Below are 21,598 nucleotides of genomic sequence, written 5' to 3'. Positions count from 1 at the left end.
TTTAATAATATAATATTAATAATAATGTTATAAAAAACTACCACGATAGTTCAAAACTTTCGTGATGTGTATAGAATTTTTTTACCCGAACCTTTCAGAAGTTCGAAACATCAAATCAGAGAACACCATTGTTTTTTTTACCATTGACGTTATATTACTTCTTATGGGTATTTGTTATTAATTTGGCTAAAGCTCAGAATAGTAACATTTTGTTATTATTGTGAAGCTTATTAATTTAAATTGAACTGTTTATAAGCTTAAAACTATGTTGTCAATATTAAGACACGTTAAAAGCTGCTACAATATTTTTTTAGAAGTAAGTTCTTTGTTATTTCTTTTATTCAAGGTTTTAACAGTCAATAAATGCACAGGGCATAGTTATTTAAAAAGTACTTCGACGGAGTACCTACTAATTCCATGGCACAGGTTCTAAGAAATCACACCAAGCTTTCGTAATCACCCTCTTTGTTTAGATTTGTCGGTTATTCGTGCGTTTCATTCCATGTAATGACGTCTCTCTATCATGAGAAGTACGACATACGATTTGACAGTTTTTCGATTGAATAAAATCTTAAATGTTTAATTTCAGTACCGATGTATGAGCACCGTGTCGCTACCTGATCTTCATATTATACTAAATGAAAAGTAAGTATCTAGTAGCATACAGGTCGTTCATTTTTCTGTAAGATTTTCTTCTGTCTGATCAATATACATAACGTTCAACATAACTGACCGTGATGTAAAAAAGACCTAGGTTTTTCAGGGCTTACCTTCCATGACTAGATGATGATGATAAATGGTACTAGTTACGTGCATTTATATCTTTCTCCTAAGGCTTTCTTAATCGTCTTAGGGTGGTCTATTCTAGGGCGGGAGTCCATGATAATAAAGTAATCTGTGCACACGCCATACATATCACGTCTACCTACATCACTATTCCTAAAAGAAAATTGATTTTTAACGAACTACATTTTTTTGCCATTGCAATACCAAATAAAGACACATATCGTCCTCATTTATTTTCTTCACCTTTATGAACAGACTCACCTGCTATAGTAGGTATATGCATGAATAGGTAGAACAAGTGTTGCTTCTATATTTTGTTATACAGAGGCGAGGCGAAGTTGGATTTCCTGTACCCGTTCCGCAAGCGAGCGGCGCCGGTCGAGGAGACGCCCAATCAGTGCTCGCTCGCCGGTCAGCCCAAAATGTTGCCAGGTTCTGTTTTACAGTTCAGGTAGTATCACCTAAATAAAAAAATATGTTCTTGTGTGTCGATATTTCTATGTTCTTGTGTGTCGATTTTTGTTATAGTTTTCTATTGGACAGTTTACTAAAAAAAAGATGGCCACAAAATTCATTGTCGTAAATTGTGACTACAACTACATTTTGTGTACCTAATGGAAAACTGTACTACTATCTCATATAATTCCTTTACTAATCAATTGGTGATGGTGGCGATTGCGAGCAGAGCGCCCTCTATAGTTAATACAGTAGAATTCATATATAACGACTTCGCTTATAACAACTAATCGGTTTTAGCGACGATAATGTTTACTCAAGTTAGGTTTCGTAGATAGGTACTAAGAGAATATAACCGTTTAGTGCGACTCCGTTTTAAGCGACCAACTGCTTATAGCGACCATTATTTATGATAATACGTCTTAAAACGACACACGAGCATGCTTGTTTAGCTGAGCATGTTTTGTTTACCTACGCACTCGCATCCCCGCCCCGCGCGCTTCATCTCTCCTTATTGGCGCACGTAAATCACAGTTAGTGTTTGTCACCTGTTTTGATAAGTTCATAAAGCTCGACAAAATGAGTTCAGTGAAGCGAAAGTGTTTTACAATTGAAGAAAAAAGTGCAATATTACACCGATTGGAAGCCGGTGAATCAAATGCAATCCTCGCAACCAACGACGCGAATAGCAACGATAGCGACGGTGATGATGGCGAACCAAATGAGATTCATCCGACTTTGAGTGTGTCTGAAGCATTGAAGGCTGCAGAAACACTCAGTATTTGTTCAGACTAACTTTGATGATGATCTTAAGAAAACAATGATGTCACGAATTCACAATGCCGTACGACATTCTTACTACCGAACAAAAGTTTGTCAAAAACAAACTCAAATAATAGACTTTCTACGTTAGTAACACAGAGCTTTGTCTGTAGTGCTTGTGTATTTTATTTACATTATGTACCTATATATACCTATGTTTGTAATTTGTAATGTTTAAGAACTATCAAAATAAAGCATTTGTGATTTCTATGAAATGTTTTATTTAACTACATAAATAGGAAAACTGTTTTGTGCGTCATCCGGTTAATACGACATAGTATCGCCGGTCCCTTGAAGGTCGTTATATCCGGATTCTACTGTACTTGTATGTTTTCTGAAGAAGTATTTGTCGTTTCCAGTGAAGATATTTTAGTAAAGTGGGATCAGAAGCCCGAACGGGACATCTACAAAGAAAGGGTGAAACGAACTTTCACTTACTGAGTTTCGAAGAAAAAATGTAAAATTGAAATGTAAATGTAACGTCAGTCGTGGTTTTGAATAAAAATGCGGTATTACAACATAACATTGTACTTATAATTGTATTCCAAAATACGTATTTATCACACGATCATTATTATTTACAAAATTAGATCATTTCATTTGGCATCATCTTAGGTCTAGCTTGTCTTATTAAAATAACATTTTAGTACATAACAACAATAATTACATAGAGATAATAGAACAATAGTTACATAGAGAATCTTTAATAACTTAGTGAAATAGAGTTGTACTTGTGGTAACATTAGTTTCCTTCTATAGATTCATGATTTTCGAGTCAACATTATAACTAAGGCACTTTTATTCATCGCTTAAGTTCGATTCAGTATTCTATCGTTATGCATTTTGTCTTGAGGTATTCGTTCAGTGCATCTTGACCTGAAACAAGGTATATACAATTAAATTTGAATTAATCCTTCATTATATATATCTATTTGAATAAATTATTACACACACAGCAAAATGTAATGTTGTTGTATTGTGTATATTACGACCAAAAATTAACTAGCCGCCATTGAATCACGCTCTGTGAACGTCTTTATCCTTTACGGGTTAGACAGAGCCAAGAGTTGAGAGGCCGAAGGGTAAGCTTAGCTTTATGTTATGGAATTTAAATAAATAGTGACACAGTACCGGTCGCCTGCCTGACATCAACTCTCTTTGACAATACTATTGTTGCCTATCAGCCGCCTAGGCTATTTATCCCTTAGTCATCTCATACGAAATACACGGGAGGATATCGAGCGGAGGACCAATAATAGATAAAAATTCTAGGACTTCCCTCCTGTAAAAAACATATAATACCATATGTCTGATAAAAAATATATAAAAAGAGATAATTACCTAGATCCTTCCCAAATCCAGACTGCTTGAACCCTCCAAAAGGCGCGGCCACGTCAGTTTTGTTGTAGGTGTTAACGAAGACAGTTCCAGCATCAATTTTCTCAGCGAAGGTCAGCGCTCTGGAGACATCTTTAGTGAACACACCGCTGGCCAGCCCGTACTCCGTGTTGTTGGCGCGGCGGATCACATCGTCTATGGAACTGGAAACAAAATGATAGAAAACTTCTTATCGAGTGTGTTAAGTCGCCTGAAGGCAATTTCAATATGATTTTCATACACATTTTCACCCTCATTATAGTAATTTGGGTTGGTTTTCGAAAATATAGTCTATGTTTGAGCGAGGATCTTTAACTAAATGAATACCAATTTCACCAAAATCAGTACAGCGGTTTAGCCGTGAAAGCGGAACAGACATTATTTTCATACAAACTTTCATCCCCCATAATAGCCATTTGGGAATCGTTTTTTGTAAAGAAAAGTAGCCTATGTTTGAACGGGGGTTTTAATTACAAACTAAATTTCATCAAAATAGGTCTAGCTGTTTAACCGTGAAAACAGACTTTCGCATTTATAATATTAGCATGATAATTATATAATGTATATTATATAATATGGAAGTATGAGTTGAACTATAAACAACATACTTGCTGGAGAACTTGCTGATGATCATGACCGGCCCGAAGGACTCCTCGCTGGCGATGTACATGTGGTCGGCGACGTCGGTGAAAATCGTCGGCGAGAAGAAGTACCCCGGCCGCGGGACTCTGCCCCCGCCGTACACCAACTTAGCGCCTTCCGCTACTCCCCGTTCGCAATACTGCAAGAATATAGTACATACATATAGTACAGTCGTCGGCAAACGTCTATGCCCGCCTGGCCCTGGCAAAAGGGGCAAAGAAATGCTGGCTTGATGTCGAAGTAGAAAGGGCCCTTTCTACTTCGCCTTGATGAATCTGGACGTTTTGCTACATGGGCGATTAGCTAGCTAGGCAGATTGCTCATTAGACGTTTGGCTTTGTTGGATGTTTTGCTACTTAGATTTTCTGATCGGGAGGGAATCCAATGACGAAAGGCAATTTATGGACGTCCGCATCCATAATAACCCCACTATTATAATGCAGTGGGTCCAGGAGTATTTGAAAATCCCGCTAGACCCATTAGTGGAAATTAGCAGTGGAACCTATAGTCCGGAACGAATTTCCCTCTCCCCCTGGTGTGATGTGATCCCCTCAAATCTCACGTGAGATTTTTCAAAAGTTCTGTGGACGGTGTGCCGTGCCACTATTTAACGGGTAATTATCTAATCATTAATAAATAAAAATATTTATGAAATAATGTTTTCCTCACCTCAATAAGTTTGTCCAAATGCGCCTTGTGGTTCTGAGGTCCGTGCGCCGTGCCCCTATTCAAAGGGTCTCCGATGACTATCTTCTTGGTTTCCTCAACGACTCTTCTAACGAACTCGTCATGAATTCTCTCCTCCACGAAGAGGCGGCCGGCGGCGATGCAGTTCTCGCCTTTGTTGAAGAATACTGATGCCATGCCCTAATATTAAAAAAGAAAAACTATTTATGGTAAGCTCTTATGGCATCATGATAGACTAAGGTAGGACTAGGTAATAAGAGCTAACTATTAATTTTAAGTTCTTTAAATTAACGGGGGTCAAATACTAAAGATACAGTGCAGTTTCAAGTAAAAGGCAATTTTCATGTTGACCAGCGTTATCAAAGATCAACTACGTATCTAGGTTTAATCGAGTTTCTTTGCATTTCTCAGCAGTGTGGTCGTTCTGAGATGATAGTAACCTAGTTGGCAGCTTTCAGAAATCCTACTACTTCACACAAAATTTACTGAACGGATTGTTATGTAATTTGGTACATGGGTAGAATATAACCCGGAATAACACATAGGGCACTTTTTATCCAGAAATTCCTACGGGAGTGAAACCTCGGGTCGCAGCTGGTACTAAGTGGTTTTAAACCATTCTATAATAAATTTGAAATATCATAAAATCACATTTTTAGGTAAGTGTAAATAGTTTATAAGTAGCATCGACAACCGTAAGGATGTTATAATTGTAAGATAAAATAAAAATAAATAATTTTTTCAGAAAAAAAAAACAGGATGGTAAAAAATAAGTCTAATATTATCAAACAGGATTTCACGCTGGCTTCACAAACTGAAATTTATAAAAAAAACTTACATTCCTGACCGCCTTGTCAAGGTCGCAATCCTCGAATATGACTAGCGGCGATTTCCCTCCTAATTCTAATGACACCTTCTTCATATTGGATTCCGCGCATGACTTCATTATAGTTTGACCTGGAAATAATATCATATTTATTACCATATATACATTACATATACTTATATTATTACTTTATATTTAACTTCTTTAAGTTCTCAGCCGAGGCTGGTATTTTAATAATAGATACGGGCCATGACCAAGTGGCTATCATTTTTAGGGTAGATTAAGGGGGTCAGTCCGTGTGTCGTTGTAGGTGTCAGGTGTATTTATGTTGTAGGTGTCAGTGTCTGTAGAGTCCATAAACTTCCTAACTATTCGACAGGTATTAAGGATTGCTGCTTTCTGCATATTAATATATGTAAGGGGTTTGAGATTGAGTAGCTTGAGGGAATTATGCAAATGCTTGGGAATGACACCAGTTGTGGACAATACAATGGGACTATGAAAACTTTATCTTGATTCCATATCCTAGATATTTCATCTTTTAGGTCTGTGTATTTGTGATTTTTTTCTGTAATAGTTTTTGTGAGATTATGTGTATTCGGTACTGCTATGTCTATAAGGTATGTAGTTTTATTTAGTTTATCTTGTAGTACAAATTATATGTATAGACCATAGTATATTAGAATACATGCGGGCAAATGTTGGACATTATTATATGTAGCGGATTTTTCGATAATAGTGTGTGTACAACGTTTTTCAACACCCTCAAAGCACTATATAAAGCCGGGTATGAATTGACGCATGTGTCGTATAAGCCTTTTTTGAATACCGAAGTCGAAAAGTGTCATGTAAACACTATGTCGCAACGCAACGCAATATTCCGAGTAAGTTTAATTTCCACACAAATAATACAAATTGTCATCAAAATTATTGTAATATAATATTGTCAAATTATTGTAATTGACCGAGCGAGCGAAGTCTAACATTCTACTTGGGGCAAAAATACATTTTTGTATGTATGTAACGCGATAACTTTCGAAACGTTGGTCGGATTTTGATGAAATTTAAAAGGTATGTAGGATATGCCAATAGAATTTTTAAGTTCATGGGGTATCAAAATCGGTTCAGTCGTTTTTGAAATATACACAATTTTGTAAAAAAATATTGTGTTCGCGAAGTCTTAAGTTCGCGGCGAATAACTAGTTTATTATGTTTTTACCCGCGCGAAGTCGGAACGGGTCGCTAGTTTACAATAAAAGCGAAGAGTGTATCTTCCTCACCAATAGGAGTGCTGCCTGTGAAGCCCAGTTTCCTGACGGCGGGATGGTCGGCCAGCGCCTGTCCGGCCACAGCGCCGCTGCCCGGCACGATGTTGATCACGCCGGGGGGAATCCCCGCCAGGGCTGACAGCTCCGCGAACTTCAGTGCCGTCAGGGGACACACCTGCAATTGTGCTAGTAGTTTGTAGCGTTCACAGTCATTTTGTAATATAGTATGAAATAAATTTGCCCTCTGCGTCTGTCTTTTTCACAACGAACTTTGAAGGTTTATAGACCTAGTGCGATGGCTAAATTTCGGAATGAATGTTTGGACTTCGTCTATAAGAACTTAACGTGTTTTAGCCGCTCCCGTAAAAAACTGATTTTAAGCATGAATCAGATATTTCTCTGGGATGAAAGGTACCTTACTTTTCATCTCGGGGAAAAGCTGTTGCCGTGTGGCGGGCAAGAGCTGGTAATAAATAAATAAAACTCTTGATGTCATCACCGACGACATACTAAGTCAACAAAAGTCTGACAACTAGGGATGCCAACGACAGAAAGTAGGAAAGCGGATCTCGGGCTCCGACGCTCAACGGCTGCGGAAGGAACCGGGAAAACCTTCGGATGTGAAAGAGAGAAGAGGTAGAGAGAGGGGGAAGAGAGAGGGAGAAAGAGAAAGATGAAGAGAGAGAGGAAGAAAGAGAGGGGAGAGAGCAAGAGAAAGAGAGGGAGAAATAAATAAAGCTTACAGCAGCTGGCTTCATAACGACGGTGTTGCCGGCGGCGAGGCACGCGGCCATCTTCCAGGACAGCATCATGAGCGGGTAGTTCCACGGCGTCACCAGCGCGCACACGCCGATTGGCTCCTTCTTCGTTATTGACAGGTTTCTGGAGGATGCGAAGGTGAATATTGTAAACTGAATGGTGTACTTAAATCACTTACACCAAAAAATAAGAAGCGTATTAAGTCTACCAAATGAATTATACCAAATTAAGTATACTATTTAAGTAACCTAGGTGAATTAATCCAGAAGAATTAAGTCTACTACTCCGACATTTTGACATGTAAATATGCACTCGAACATAGAACTTTGATGATATTTTGTTGGAAGTTAGTTGAAAAAAATATTTTCTTTCTTTCAGACTTGGCCGTTGATTTCTATATAAACACGTAATTATGCTTAAAGAATATTCAACGATCGGCCACATAAAATCTAACTGTATTAAAGAAGTCGCAATAAGGAGCCTTCGACTTGGCTTTACCTAGAGGTTTCACATAGATTTAGTAAGTACTTAGTGGAGTACCTACTAATTCCATGAGATTTCATTATATGGAGACGAAACTTTGCTAGTTTTCGGAATGTTTTAGTTCGAATGCACTTAAATTAGAAATCATGTCTTTTTCATAACATTTGTAATCAGTTTTAATTTGTATATAAGGTAGGCATAATTAAATGAAAAATATTTTTTATCTGAAAAAAAAAATTGGGTACATAATTTCTTCCTTCTTTTAGTGCCTCTCCATTACTGGAGGTTGGCCGTCAGTTCCGCAAACTTCTCCCTGTCCATCACCAGGCGAAACAGGTGTTCCACTCTGGTGATTCCAGAAGTTAGTACATTACAAAATTTGATCATATGGAAATAACATTTTTTTATATCAAAAAAAGGAGAAAAAAATAACCTGTTAGGCCTAGCGTGGTTGATGGGTATGGTGGTGCCCTGTATCTTGTCGCACCAGCCGGCGAAGTAGCGCCACGTCTCTATGGACATGCCCACGTGGGTTTTCAGGGCCAGAGTGTACACCGCGCCGGAGTCTATCGACTCTATGGTCGCTAGCTCCTCCTTGTGCTGCTCCATTAGGTCTGCTAGTCTGTGGGGAATTAATTTTTGTATGATTTCGGTTTTGATTTTCATGCAGTTTTATTTGATGAAATCCCCTAGTTAATCTCATTTAGTTTTTTTTAAAGCTGTTATCGATCGCAGCTCCGCCAGCAGTAGCCATGATTTTATCATTTTCTTCACACATTTGATTTTTTTTTATTGTGTTGATTTCTAACCTAATTTATTTTACTAACGTTTTTCTTTGAATTTTTATATTGACTTAAAAATACACTAGAATAAAAAAAAAATTTCGTTCCACATCCCTTCAGATCATAACATTGAAGGGATTAACAAATGAAGCAGTAAAATGATTGCGAAATAAAGCACTTACTTGAACAACAGCGTCCCCCGCTCCCTCGCGCTGATCTTGGCCCACTCGCCCTCCTCGAACGCCTTCTTGGCCGCCATCACGGCCCTGTCCACGTCACTGACCGACGCACTCTGCACTTTACATATCTCACTCTCATCACTTGGGTTAATCAGAGTCAACGTTTTCCCCCCATCGGAATTCACAAACTCCCCATTAATAAACAACTGCGTTGGGAATTTCACTTTCATTTTATTCACTTCCATTTCGACACCTTCATATGTTATTTCTTTTTTACTGGATCCACCTCTGGATTTTGCCACAGCCATTGTATAAAACTCTTCGAATGTTGTGTTCATATAAATATCCTCATTTTGTAGTTCTAATTTGGATATATCTTTCACTTCTTCGACTAATCTTACTACGTCCATGCTTCCAGCGCCGGAGTTGAAGAAATCTGTGTCATCTTCAATATCGATTCGCAGTATGGCCTTCCAGATTTCTCTGACGTTCTCAACGAACACTTTCTCTTCAGCGGTGAGTTCGAGGGTGACTTTGCTCTCGCCAGCTTTGAAGAAGTTTTGTGCGTTTATCATTTTGCCGTTCACTTTTAGCCTTTGGATGTTCAGCTGTGAAATATAGAAGGATATTAATATTTTAATTAATTTCAAATTTACATTTTATGATATTGTTTTTTTTTTTATTTCACAGCTAAACTGCTGAACCGATTTTACGGAGATATTTATAAGTATATAAATACATAGTATAGCTTAAATAATATTTAATGAAATTATAGGATTTTACAACTTTACAAAACATTTTCTTCAAATAGACGTACTTAGATGCAAAAGGGAAATTTTATGATACTTTCAAAAAAGGTCTGATGATGATGGTATGACTAAACACACACACACCTTGACCCCATCATTAGCCGTGATCAACAGCCCCGCCTCATGTATAACCGCGGGCGCATTCAGCCCAGGTATCACCAACTTCTCTCCCTGCGCCTCATACTCTCCCTCCCATAGACCAGAGCCGAACAGCTTTAGCTCTATGGTCTCGTCACTGCCCTCTACGAAGCCATCCTTAGTTTGTGGTTTGATGGTCGTGGTGGCCCCGGGAGAGGAGTCCAGGCCTCGGATGAAGTTGTGGAGTGCTACACCGCCTTTGGACCAGTCGATCTAAAATAGAGAGATATAAACTTATTATCCTTACAAATCCTTATCCTTCCTTACATGTTATAAAATAAAGCCCTCTGCCGAGTCTGCCTGTTCTCGATAAACTCAAAAACTATTGCACGGATTTTCATGCGGTTTTCACCAATAGATAGTATGATTACTGAGGAAGGTTTAGGTATATAATTTATTATGTTTTTATTATTGGATAACCTTTTTTATATTGTATAGATTAAAATAGGTCTGAATGTTCATAATACTGTGCTGGCCGATGAATGTTGGTACATAAGGCCCTGTCCACACTGCGATATTTCACCGCGCGGTTTTTTTTAACTGATTAAGATTATAAAAAGTAAAGTATTTAGTTGTACCTGGTGTGTTTCAGGCTTGAACAGAGCGGCGTCGTAAGTGGCTCCATCTTCAGTTTGCACGATTTTGGGCGCGGTGCCGTTGGCAACCATATTCACGGATTTAGCCAGCGCTTTGATGCCTGCATACAAAGAGAATTTGGTTAGAAATAATTTTCTTTATATCGAGTGTGTTCGTTTCGAATTTTATTCAAGTCACTAAAGCTAGGTATCTGTTAATATGTCATAGATGTATATTGAAACTTCACACCTTCTAATTGGTTTATCACCATTGACAATTTTACAAATATAATTTTGTCCAAATTGCATTGCAGCCTTTTCTTAAAATCCTACTAATTCCTACTAATATTATAAATGCGAAAGTTTGCGTGTTTGTTACTCTATCACTCAAAATCTACTGGACGGATTGTAATGAAATTTGTTACATGAGTAGAATATACCCTGGAATAACACAATAACTACTTTTTATCACGAAATTCCTACGAGAGCGAAGCCCCGGGGGCAGATAGCACGTCAATAAACAAAAGGAATTCACTGCCCTAGCAGTAAAATCTGAATGGCTATTTAAATGTTCGATTAATATGTTGCCACACTGATCGCTCTGTCGTGGGCCTCATTTAACCTCCATAGTGCAGGACGTGGGGCAGTTGAGCCACAGATTGTATAGCGACTAAAATGGCTGATGATAACATGTACTCACCCTCGGGATACAAGTACTTGTTGTATAGGGTATCGACAGTATCGTCCATGGTGACAGGGAAGCTCATTTGGAGCAGTATGGGCCCCGTGTCCAGCCCGTCGTCCGCCCAGAAGATTGTTAGACCGCATGTTGTGTCTCCCTCTATTAAAGTCCTGTAATTATTTTATATATTTAGTGAAAACACTAATGTACAACAGGACATCTATCTCTCTCTCTCCGGTTGCATTCGGGTCTGCTGCGAAGCTCAGGGTCAGCGTAAAAAATTATAGAAAATTTTGAATATTCTGACTGACGTCAAGATTTCTTGGGGAATAATATCGTTGCCTTGCCTGTCAACTGTCAAGGCTATGTGTCTAAGCAACGTATCGCGATGAAACCTATACTATATTCTGTTATACGACTGTGAAAAACACATTAAATTCCATCCATTAGTTTTTGCGTGATTCGAAAAAAACAGACAGACAAAGAGTCAAAAAAATTGTTTTGGCCTCTATTAATCCCACAAAGAACCCCCATAATTATTTTTCTTTAATATCTCCTATGTACAGACATAGCCACCTTACAGTTTTATTATATGTATAGATAATAGATGTTACTAACTATAGTTTTACACAGATTACATAATTTTACTATTCAAAGTTACTAAGTAATCGATTACTATATCATCTGCTATAGAGAATTCCCTTATCATATTATGTTATTGATAGATACAAAAATTATGTAAACGATAACTTTGTATTAATACATAATATATAATTGCACAATATATGCGCCATCGCTACTAAAGTAGATAAAAACGTGTTATTTTGACCAATTATGTAAGCTGTTTGTGCCACCATTGATTTTGTATTGATAAACGTATTTAATAGGAAAAAATCGGTTATACAAAACAATGTAATAGTGTATTATTTTTGTCAATGATTAAACAAAGGTGTTAAATATAAAGTAGCTTTGTCATAGCAGGCCGGCTCGTGTAAGAATTTTACATAGTTTAGATTTCTGCCATCAGTCAAATTTACTACATACGCGTCTGCGTCATGGGCTAAACCTAGGTTCAGCCCTTATCATTCCAAGTAAATAAATAAATATATTAGGACAAATCACACAGATTGAGCTAGCCCCAAAGTAAGTTCGAGACTTGTGTTATGGGATACTAACTCAACGATACTATATTTTATAACAAATACATATAAACATCCAAGACCCGGGCCAATCAGAAAAAGATCATTTTCCATCATGACCCGACCGGGGATCGAACCCAGGCCCTCTCGGTTCAGTGGCAATAACTTTACCACTGCGCCACCGAGGTCGTCAAGTAAGCCTTGGTGCAGCCAGTCGCAGATGGTTACAACTAGGTGAAGCGTGCTTATCTTCGGCTAAACCTAGGTCTATCTCGATCCGGTTAGATCTAGATGCAGCCGGACACAGATTGTTACACCGAGGAGTAGGAGGAGTAGCCAACAGAGACCGGCTGCACCCAGGTCTATCAGGACTTCGGGGTTTAGCCATAACAATGTCAGAAACGTGTATGTGGAGTGGTAAACCGTTATGAATGAAATGAATTATTTATTTCAGACTGTGCATATATACAAGTCCATATTATGTTAGTAAGATACTTCAAACAACTATGTTAGTAAAACTTAAAATACGGGTCAATGTCTTGGATGCCCAGCACTTATAATGGAAATTTCCGATGTTGTACACCGTATATAAGTTACATAAGTTATGGTTGGTATTCGCTATATCGGACAAGTTATGTTTTGGGTAGATCATGGCGACCCCATGATAACTTGTGACTCTATTGATAAGCACCATGTACGTCGCAACTGACATTCTTAATTTGGTTATTTTTTATATTTTTAACGGGTGTTATGCCGGCTTCATATCGAGGACCAAGTCATCATACATTGCTGGTTACAAAAGCGCTTATATAAACTAGGCAATTTTCATGCATTCGCGTCGGCAACAGTCCAAGTTTGGCGATAGAGTTACCCCTGTACTGAACAGAAGTAGCTATTCGAAATGTGTCCTTTGAACTCTTCTTTGGACTCTAAGACTAACAGGATAAGGGGCAATATTACACAGGTACCTTTAACCCTTCAGTTCCCACCCGGCCCGAATATTGCGATCCTTTTGTTGTTCAATTGTTTTTATTATCTCCAGGATTATTGATCGAAAGGTTATTGAGTAACATATAAGTAAAAATATAATCAATTATATTGTGGCGTGTGGTTCCGCCTTAAAATAGGACCGACGCCATATCTCGGTCTCGTCGGTCGTGGTCCACCTGCTAAGTTTATCGGGGTGGACCGCGTGCACTTTTTTGGTGGTCCATCTCAGTTCACTTATCCTGCCGTGAATATCGTACGAGGTGACTAAGGGGCACATAACCTTGGCAGCAATAGCATTCCCTAAGAGTTGTAAAGTCAGTCGACTCTTAAAAACTTCAATGGTTTGCTTCAAGTATGTGACACTTCACAGCCCCGTAAGCAACCGGGAACAAGTAAAGTTGAGAGAGAGGGTAATTAGCACACAAGCTAACAAGATGTGACATTGAAGATTTTCGGAAAGCTACAAGACTATGCCCCATGATAACACGTACTCCATTGATAAGCACCATGTACGTAGTTATCACCGTCGACACGCAAATCTATGTCTTCGGAAATGTACCCGGTGCCGATTCTACTAACGATAAGTCGTTGTCGTGTCTCAATAGTAGTCCATATTGCGTGTCAATAAGAGCTACTATAGGAAAACAGTTTTAGCTTAAAGTGAGCAGTATAATACACTTAAAGCGTTTGTCCCATGATAACTTATGACACCATTGATAAACTCCGTTACACGTTCTGTCGATTTTAAACTTAAGGCAGTAACTTCCCATATATAATCCTGCCTATCACATCATACATTCATCCCGTGTGCTGTGGCGCCCGTAATCGAGACACCACATTCTTACAATAGAAAGAAGTTCCCCTGTTGCATCTGTCTGTACGAACGCGTTAAACTCAAAAACTACCGGACGGACTTTCGTACTGTTTTCACCGTTAGATAGTGAGATTCCTGAGGAAGGTTTAGGTGTATAATTTATTATGGCTTTATTCGAGCGAAGCCGGGACGGGCCGCTAGTCATGTATAAATTAATGTTAATTTATTGTCAACTTTTCTGTTTCGGAATAATACGGCCAACTGAAATGCTAAAACATTCGTTTGTTTACTTATCACGTTTAGCTGTGTACAACAATACAAAGTAAATAAATGAATTAGATACTAAAAAGTAGACAATTATCGTGTCTAGCAAAATGATGATATATTTGGCATGCGGAAAAACTGTTAAACGGTAGTTAATTCGAGCGTTTCGAACGCTACGGATGCGCTGTCATTACAATTTTTCAAATAATAAAGACAAGATTTTATACCAGACTTTATCAAATAATTGATCTAATATAGATCAATAATTTCATAAAGTCTGGCTTATTTATAGTTAGTTATACTTATTTAGCCCCTGCCTATAATTATTGGCTCCTACATACGATCGTTACGTTACATGGTTATATATGCTCAGTGTATGTTACACATAATACTAGCGGCCCGTCCCGGCTTCGCTCGGATAAGACCATAATAAATTATAAACATAAATCTTCGCCTTGAATCGCTCTATCTATTTAAAAAACAGGTATCAAAATGCCTTGCGTAATTTTAATAATCATAAGAAGAGTTGGACTGCTGATGCGACATTGTTTTATACTACGTAGTGATGAGAGTATCAACATTTTTGAGGGTAGGTACTAGTATAAGTTTTGAGAACATTGGTAGAGAGCTGCTCCATTCATTTATGTATAACACGTTATTGTCTTAAATTATATATTTTATAGTTTTATATATCGCCCATAGGTAATATAAAACTATAAAATAGCAAATAAAGGCGTACTTATTATTTTTTTGTCATCATATCGACATTGTGATAATGTAAAAGTACGATCAATGAAAGTGCTTATGACACGACACGATTTTTTATTTATTATAATAAAATTAAATTATAGTTGTTATAAGTACCCGTGCAGACGATTTACCAAAGATCTACTCAAATGAAAATCAACATTTCATGCATCAACATTTAAAACAAAGTAATAATAAAAAAGTGTTGAATTAAACTTACCAGTTAATAGACGACGCTCCTCTGTGCCTGGGCAGTATACTGGGGTGGTAGCAGATGCTTTCGTATTTGGGGTGTGTGATTACTTCCATGGGGATGAACTGTGTGCAGAATGGCAGGATGTTGATGTCAGCATTGACCTGGAATTAAGAAAAAAATACGTCATACCTAATAAGATTTGAATCCATACATCTTTTCATGGGCAGCGGGCGGGCGTGTTAGCCACTACATCACAAATAATATTCAGAGTTCAGTCAGACTAACTTTGAAAGACAAATAATGAGCTCTTTCGTGCCACGTGTCGAACATATGATATCTAAGTTTACATTACAGACACTTGTGCCAAAAAAATTGATAAGTTTATGCATCAAAACATGATACCAAGATACATATTTTATCATAGGAAACGTATATTAACGAATTATTAATTATAAATACTGATCGCGTGTGTAAACATTGATGTAATTGAGTTTCTAACCAACTATACTAAAGGATCTTACCAATTATATAAAACAATAATCCAAGCATATAGAATAGGCTCTAGCTATTTTTGATATATACTTTATGGTTTTTATTATAATGGTGTTTATCTCAAATCCGATTCATGTGGTTCTTATTAGTGTACCATACATACAAAATAATACGTGTTCCATACAAACACACAATACAACAAAATATACAAAATATAGTCAATTTGCTTGCAGGTTACAAGAAAACCTCTAAGAATTCTATAAATTGAAAATATAGTGGTGAACTTAATATAATAAGATTTTACGAAAAATAGTTACAAATATCACTTGATAGCGCTAATAGTAATAATTGATTAAAAACATAGACTTTTGCATTATACGGAACCCTCAAATGCGAGTTCAACTCGCACTTGACCGGCTTTTTTCACTAAGCTACCATTGATACAGAAAATACATTAGATGAGCTCTTCCTTAATTCGATTTACTTAGATTAGTTTCCTAACAGCTAGAGATAATTATTGTCGGCGTTTCAACATGTTTTAGTAGGTACTTATCAGTATCATGGTTGCCTTGATAAAGTACGAAATTACTAGGTTTCGCAAACGTATAGGCGGCTCGGCTTGCTATTTAGCCGTTTATATTAAGTTGGGCTGAAAAAAGATCTTAATCTATGTGTAACTTATGTTGCCATTGAAAAAATATTATTATAAAATATGTACAGACATGCAAATTCGCTATAGTCCGCTCGGTTCAAAATTTCCATTTTTATTATTTTATATAGGTACCTTATATGTCACAGTTTGTACCGATGTCGTACGAGCATTTCTAAAAAAGGGTTGATGTCAGGCAGATCGGTCGTAAAATCACAGCCGAATATTCATCGCTTCGAGACATCATGGCTATGAAGAAAGCAAGCCAAAATATTCTACAGGATGAGTGAGACTTCAGAATCAGATTTATTTATTGAAAATCACAAGTTTGAATTTGTTACATATGTATGTAAGGAAAGGATAGGTCAGAATTAGTGGTACAATGGTTATGACGCCCGTCTGTGAACTGAAAGGTCCCAGGTTCGAATCCTACTCGTGCCATATACGTTTACCAAACTGACACATATATATTGTATATTCGTTTTCATCGATCACCACTCCATTAATAGTGCCAAGAAAGTTGTTATATGTGTATGTCCCATTCCATGTTATGACCACTACCCTCAGTCATGAGGAATACGACTATGAAGAAGAAGTAGCCACTACTGACATTTGGTCGATCAAAACAAAGCTAGGCTAGCGACAGTCGCAGTTCTAAATAAAGGCGTAAAGCGGGGCATTCGTTATCGGAATTAAGATGGGGCTGACTCTACACAGATACGGAGGTCGCGGGTGCACCGGGAGTGTTTTGAGGATGAAACACGATGTGGAAGCATGGCACCACAAGTGTCCCATAATATTTAGTAAAATTTTATATAAATAATGTGGCCGTCCAAATCAAAAGGGAACTTATGGCGGCTGGCACTTAGGTCTTTATTGCCGTTGTTCGAATACAAAACAACGGCAATAATGGCGTAAGTGCCAGGCGCCATAAGGTCCATTTTGATTTGGACGGACACATATTCACGCCTGTCTGCCATGTGGGTAATCAGAGCCAGAGCCAGAGCCAGGGATTTCCACTTGCCACGATTCTGATAATGTATTTTCTTTTTATTTTCTAACTCATGAAGTTAATGTGATGTCGCGGATTCATCGAAATTTTTGTAAAAATATATATATATATATATATATATATATTTTGTTATTATATTACTCTATTTATTATATTACAGAAATAGTAAACAGGTAGTAATACCGATGTAATATTAATAAAAAAAATATCGAATTAGATAAATTTCCGAAACATAAATGAAACAAATGGAACTTCAGTCTATAGATTTGCACGTTGTTCAGTAATTAAGTACCTCTGTATAGAGAAGCAAAGACTTCTCTGCAAGGTTGAAGAAGATGATCATTTCTTAGATTTGTAAAACATTGTTAATTTTTGAGAGAATTTCATGGTGTTCAGTATTTGAGAAGCAAAGACTTCTCTGCTTTAAAGTGGACTGTAGTTGCAGTTATATATCATTAATTATATGTTTATATTCATAATTCATAATACAAGTGTACTTACAGATTTGTACTCATCAAAAACTTCGGGTATAACTTTTCCTTTGACTCTCCATGTCTTGTACTTAAATACTGGCTTTCCGTTTTGAGCGGCAATTGTGGCTGTGAATAATACATATTTATTAATTGTTGTTGCTTTGAAACAATATATAATAATTTATATATCTCTAGTTTATACTAAGTGTTACTTAAAAAATATATATTATTATATTTTTCAAACATTTAATAACAAGAAGGGAATTTGGGTTGAGGAGCCTGGATTTATTTAAATTAATCTGAATCTTTAGAATCTTTTTCTAATTTTTATGTTAGTATGATTTATAAAAAATATTTTAAATTTTATCTAGATACTTATTTAAATTTTTATAGAATTTTCATGTAAGGTTGACTAAGTAGGAAATATTTAGAATTAATGTAGTGTCTCACCAAGTGGGTCCTCCCTGTTTCCCTTGTCCTGAACTGTGAACACACCAACCACCTCGTGACCATCTCGTTCGAGTAGTTTGAAAACTTCAGCTGCAAATGTACTTTGACCTATGATGGCCACTCGCAAAGACTTCCTTGGAGTCTGAAATTTGTAATAAAATGTTAGGTATATAAAACAAACAATAATTCCCATTTTCGCAGAATACAAGTAGGAAGTAATACATACTAATTTTAAATTTTAAAAACTAGAGTAGATGAATTGGGCTTTTAAAAATAAACAATACACTGACAATAGTTCCATTTTCAAAAGAAATACTTAAGTATAAAATACGAAATGTAAGTTGAAAAAATAAAACAATAATTACCTCTGTTAAAGAAACGGGTGGCATTTTATATTATAGAAATGCACCGGTACGAGTATAAACTAGTAGAGTTGAAGAACCCTCCCTACCGATATCGGAACCGCGATTCGACTAACTCGAACACAGCTGTATGTTGCTTTTTATTAGAGATTACCGCCACTAGCCTTGACATAACTTATCACAAAATACGTGATCAATATAAGCTTCTTTTTGTCTTGTCTTGCTTCGTAAGGTATCTAAAGTCTAAAACTTACACCAGCAATGCCCACCCAATTCTTCATAAAATAAAACTGATTGATTGATTCCCGCCATTTATTTTGAATTAGCAGGTAGCACTCAGCTGTTTTTGATCAGCTGGTTTTTGTCATTTCAATTCAACTGTGACATTGACGTAAAGGTTAAAATTTAGTTCAGATTTAGGCTGATAATTGAGATTTTGTATCAGAAAAATATCATTACCTACTAAAGAAAATTACTTTATTTTATTAAGTACATAACTAAGTATGTATTTACATGTTTTTTAATCTAGGAAATTTTCCCGATTGTCAAAGTTTTTTTTATCGGTTGTATATTGTTGAAACGAACTTGGAAAAATGACCTTGCTTCTTCCCTTCTGGATCGGAAAAGGAGACGAATCCATTAAATAAATATCCTTTTAATCGAAGTTTTGTTTACTGTGTTACTTATTTACATTATTTTTTAAATATGAAATATTTTTTCAACAATATTGACGTAGCATTTGCCTCCATTTTATTTTCGGTCGTTCATACCTATCTTTTGCATGCAATATTACAAAATCGTCAGAGGTTAAGATAATTTCCGAACCAGTATTAAGCAGATATGAAAATGTTTACGCATGAGGTTAACAAAACATTGCGTGGTTGGTTGGTGGTGTGAGTAGTTAGTAAATAGATACATACTTATAATTAATGAGAACACAACCTAGATCAACAGGGATCACGCGAGGGGATGAGGGAGAAATGTACACAATCTATCGCGACAACCTACCCAAATTCTGAAATTAATTTGAATTTGCATTAATTGTAAAAAATACAATTTGTAATAATGGCGGGTTTGAAATTATATTATATTATTACTGCATGTCAATTTTCCCTTTTTGTACTGTAAATTACAATACATACAAAAAGGGAAAATAGTTTTCGTCATCCTAACGAAAACTACATTTTTGACGTCACAATTTTGAAGTCAAAATCATTACTAGTAAGTATAGTTACTTTACTCAGATAAGAACAAAAAAATTCTAAATCGCATAATCGATAAAATTTTTAAGTGTTTATTTGTCGTGTCTGATTGTATGTAAGTAAGCAGGCGCCTTACATACAATCAGACATAAAGGTTGGTACTTACCTATCTTTATGCATTTTCTTTTTTACTCAGTCAAAAAGGCTTTGAGTGTAGTAAAAGCGGATTTCTAGGACCCGGCACCATCAATGCAACTGTTTGCAGATGGACCAACTGTTATACACAACACTAGTCTAGTTGTGTTGTTCCAGATTTGTGTTCCATAACATAATGAACGCAAAACTAGAATGACTATGACACAACGAAATTCACAACTAGAACTATCGACTTACTCGTATATCCGTTCAAATTCAAAAACATTCGATCGATTCCCTGGAAGAGTTCATGTCATACGCCTGTTGATAACAAGGGGTGCCGCTTTATAACCGGTAAAATCCAGTTCCTGATGAATTCGTATTTGTGCTTGTGCAACTATCATGACAGTCATGACCCAAGATAACACGATATATTGTTTACTGGACAATTATCGGCTCGAGTAGGTATCTGTTTTATTTCAAGAATAAGTAAGTATTTATCTCGTTAATTTAGTTTTAAAAGTTCCAATTTGGGGTCGGTCGGCGAGTTCATATAGCAAAATCGTTAAGGCAACGGCAGGAAAATAATTACTGTATTTTAACGTGCTCTTTCTCATCTGAGCGCTTTCCCCTTTTCTTCATCAGGTGTTTAGTTTTCCTTTTCCACTTCGCACATTCTTCGGTATCATTTGAGCGTTTTCCCATCTTGGTAGTCACGCATATCCTCCTTAACATTCAATTAGAACTGAGGAAATAATTGGTATACGCTGCGGTTGAGTCGTAAGTCGAGAATAGTGTAGTGATATAGTGTGACCAAAGCCGTTGAGATTTTGGGTAATAGACGTTAGGTAATTAGTAAAATTAGTGAAACAGGGCTCAGAATAGCGGCAAAGAATAGTGACTCCCGCTTCTGCTGTTGTTGTGTGTTCTGCTGTTCTTTTTTGGTGAAACGGATTGCTATTACCATCCAACGTGGCAATGCAGACTTGTGGCAATCTTGGGCACGTTGGCACCGCAGAAACCTTAAGGGGCAAGTTTTAATTTGTATTTTATTCTAGTTATAAATACCGAAATATATGTTTGTGACACTGTGTTGCATGCATATTTATGTGACAAATTTATATATAAAGAACTAATTATAATTGAATAAATTAATCATAATTTCAAACCTATTAAATTTTAAATATATCACAAATAATTATGGCAGATAATAGCTTAGGTATTATATTAAAAACAAATTAACTTACACGAGTACTATAATTTCATGGCGATATAAGTATAAAATACTTTTCTTAATTTTCGGTCCAAGAACCCATTTGAAAAAATAAAGTTCACGCTTGACTAAATTGTCATTATTTTCAAGAGAAATGTTTTGTGTTGTATGACTGTCTCAATTTTATCA

The 21,598-nt window shown here is 36.6% G+C and overlaps 2 protein-coding genes across 3 annotated transcripts; one reads left to right on the top strand and one right to left on the bottom strand.

Moving 5' to 3' along the window:
- Nucleotides 1–115: 115 nt before the first annotated feature.
- On the top strand, nt 116–2,587 carry LOC128679304 (uncharacterized). Of its 2 annotated transcripts, none has more exons than XM_053761441.1 (4): nt 116–316; nt 590–645; nt 1,112–1,218; nt 2,424–2,587. In XM_053761441.1, exons 1-4 carry the CDS (start codon nt 266–268, stop codon nt 2,435–2,437), a joined length of 228 nt encoding a protein of 75 aa, XP_053617416.1. In that variant the 5' UTR covers nt 116–265; the 3' UTR covers nt 2,438–2,587. The 2 variants fall into 2 exon arrangements, with proteins under 2 accessions (XP_053617416.1, XP_053617415.1); XM_053761440.1 differs by having other exon boundaries at nt 1,112–1,237.
- Nucleotides 2,577–19,025, bottom strand: LOC128679303 (uncharacterized protein). Its single transcript, XM_053761439.1, has 16 exons — nt 18,863–19,025; nt 18,498–18,639; nt 18,076–18,173; nt 15,446–15,582; nt 11,290–11,441; nt 10,593–10,711; nt 9,961–10,227; nt 9,071–9,675; nt 8,540–8,728; nt 7,608–7,746; nt 6,877–7,039; nt 5,609–5,727; nt 4,753–4,950; nt 4,050–4,222; nt 3,406–3,605; nt 2,577–2,940 (listed from the first exon to the last, which is right to left on the bottom strand). Exons 1-16 carry the CDS (start codon nt 18,884–18,886, stop codon nt 2,885–2,887), a joined length of 2,781 nt encoding a protein of 926 aa, XP_053617414.1. The 5' UTR covers nt 18,887–19,025; the 3' UTR covers nt 2,577–2,884.
- Between the last annotated feature and the right edge of the window lie 2,573 nt (nt 19,026–21,598).

This window comes from Plodia interpunctella, chromosome 21 (genome assembly GCF_027563975.2).
Source record: "Plodia interpunctella isolate USDA-ARS_2022_Savannah chromosome 21, ilPloInte3.2, whole genome shotgun sequence".
Classification (NCBI taxonomy): Eukaryota; Metazoa; Arthropoda; class Insecta; order Lepidoptera; family Pyralidae; genus Plodia; species Plodia interpunctella.
Note: the sequence above shows the minus strand (reverse complement) of the source record. Positions and strands in the feature narration are given on the sequence as shown.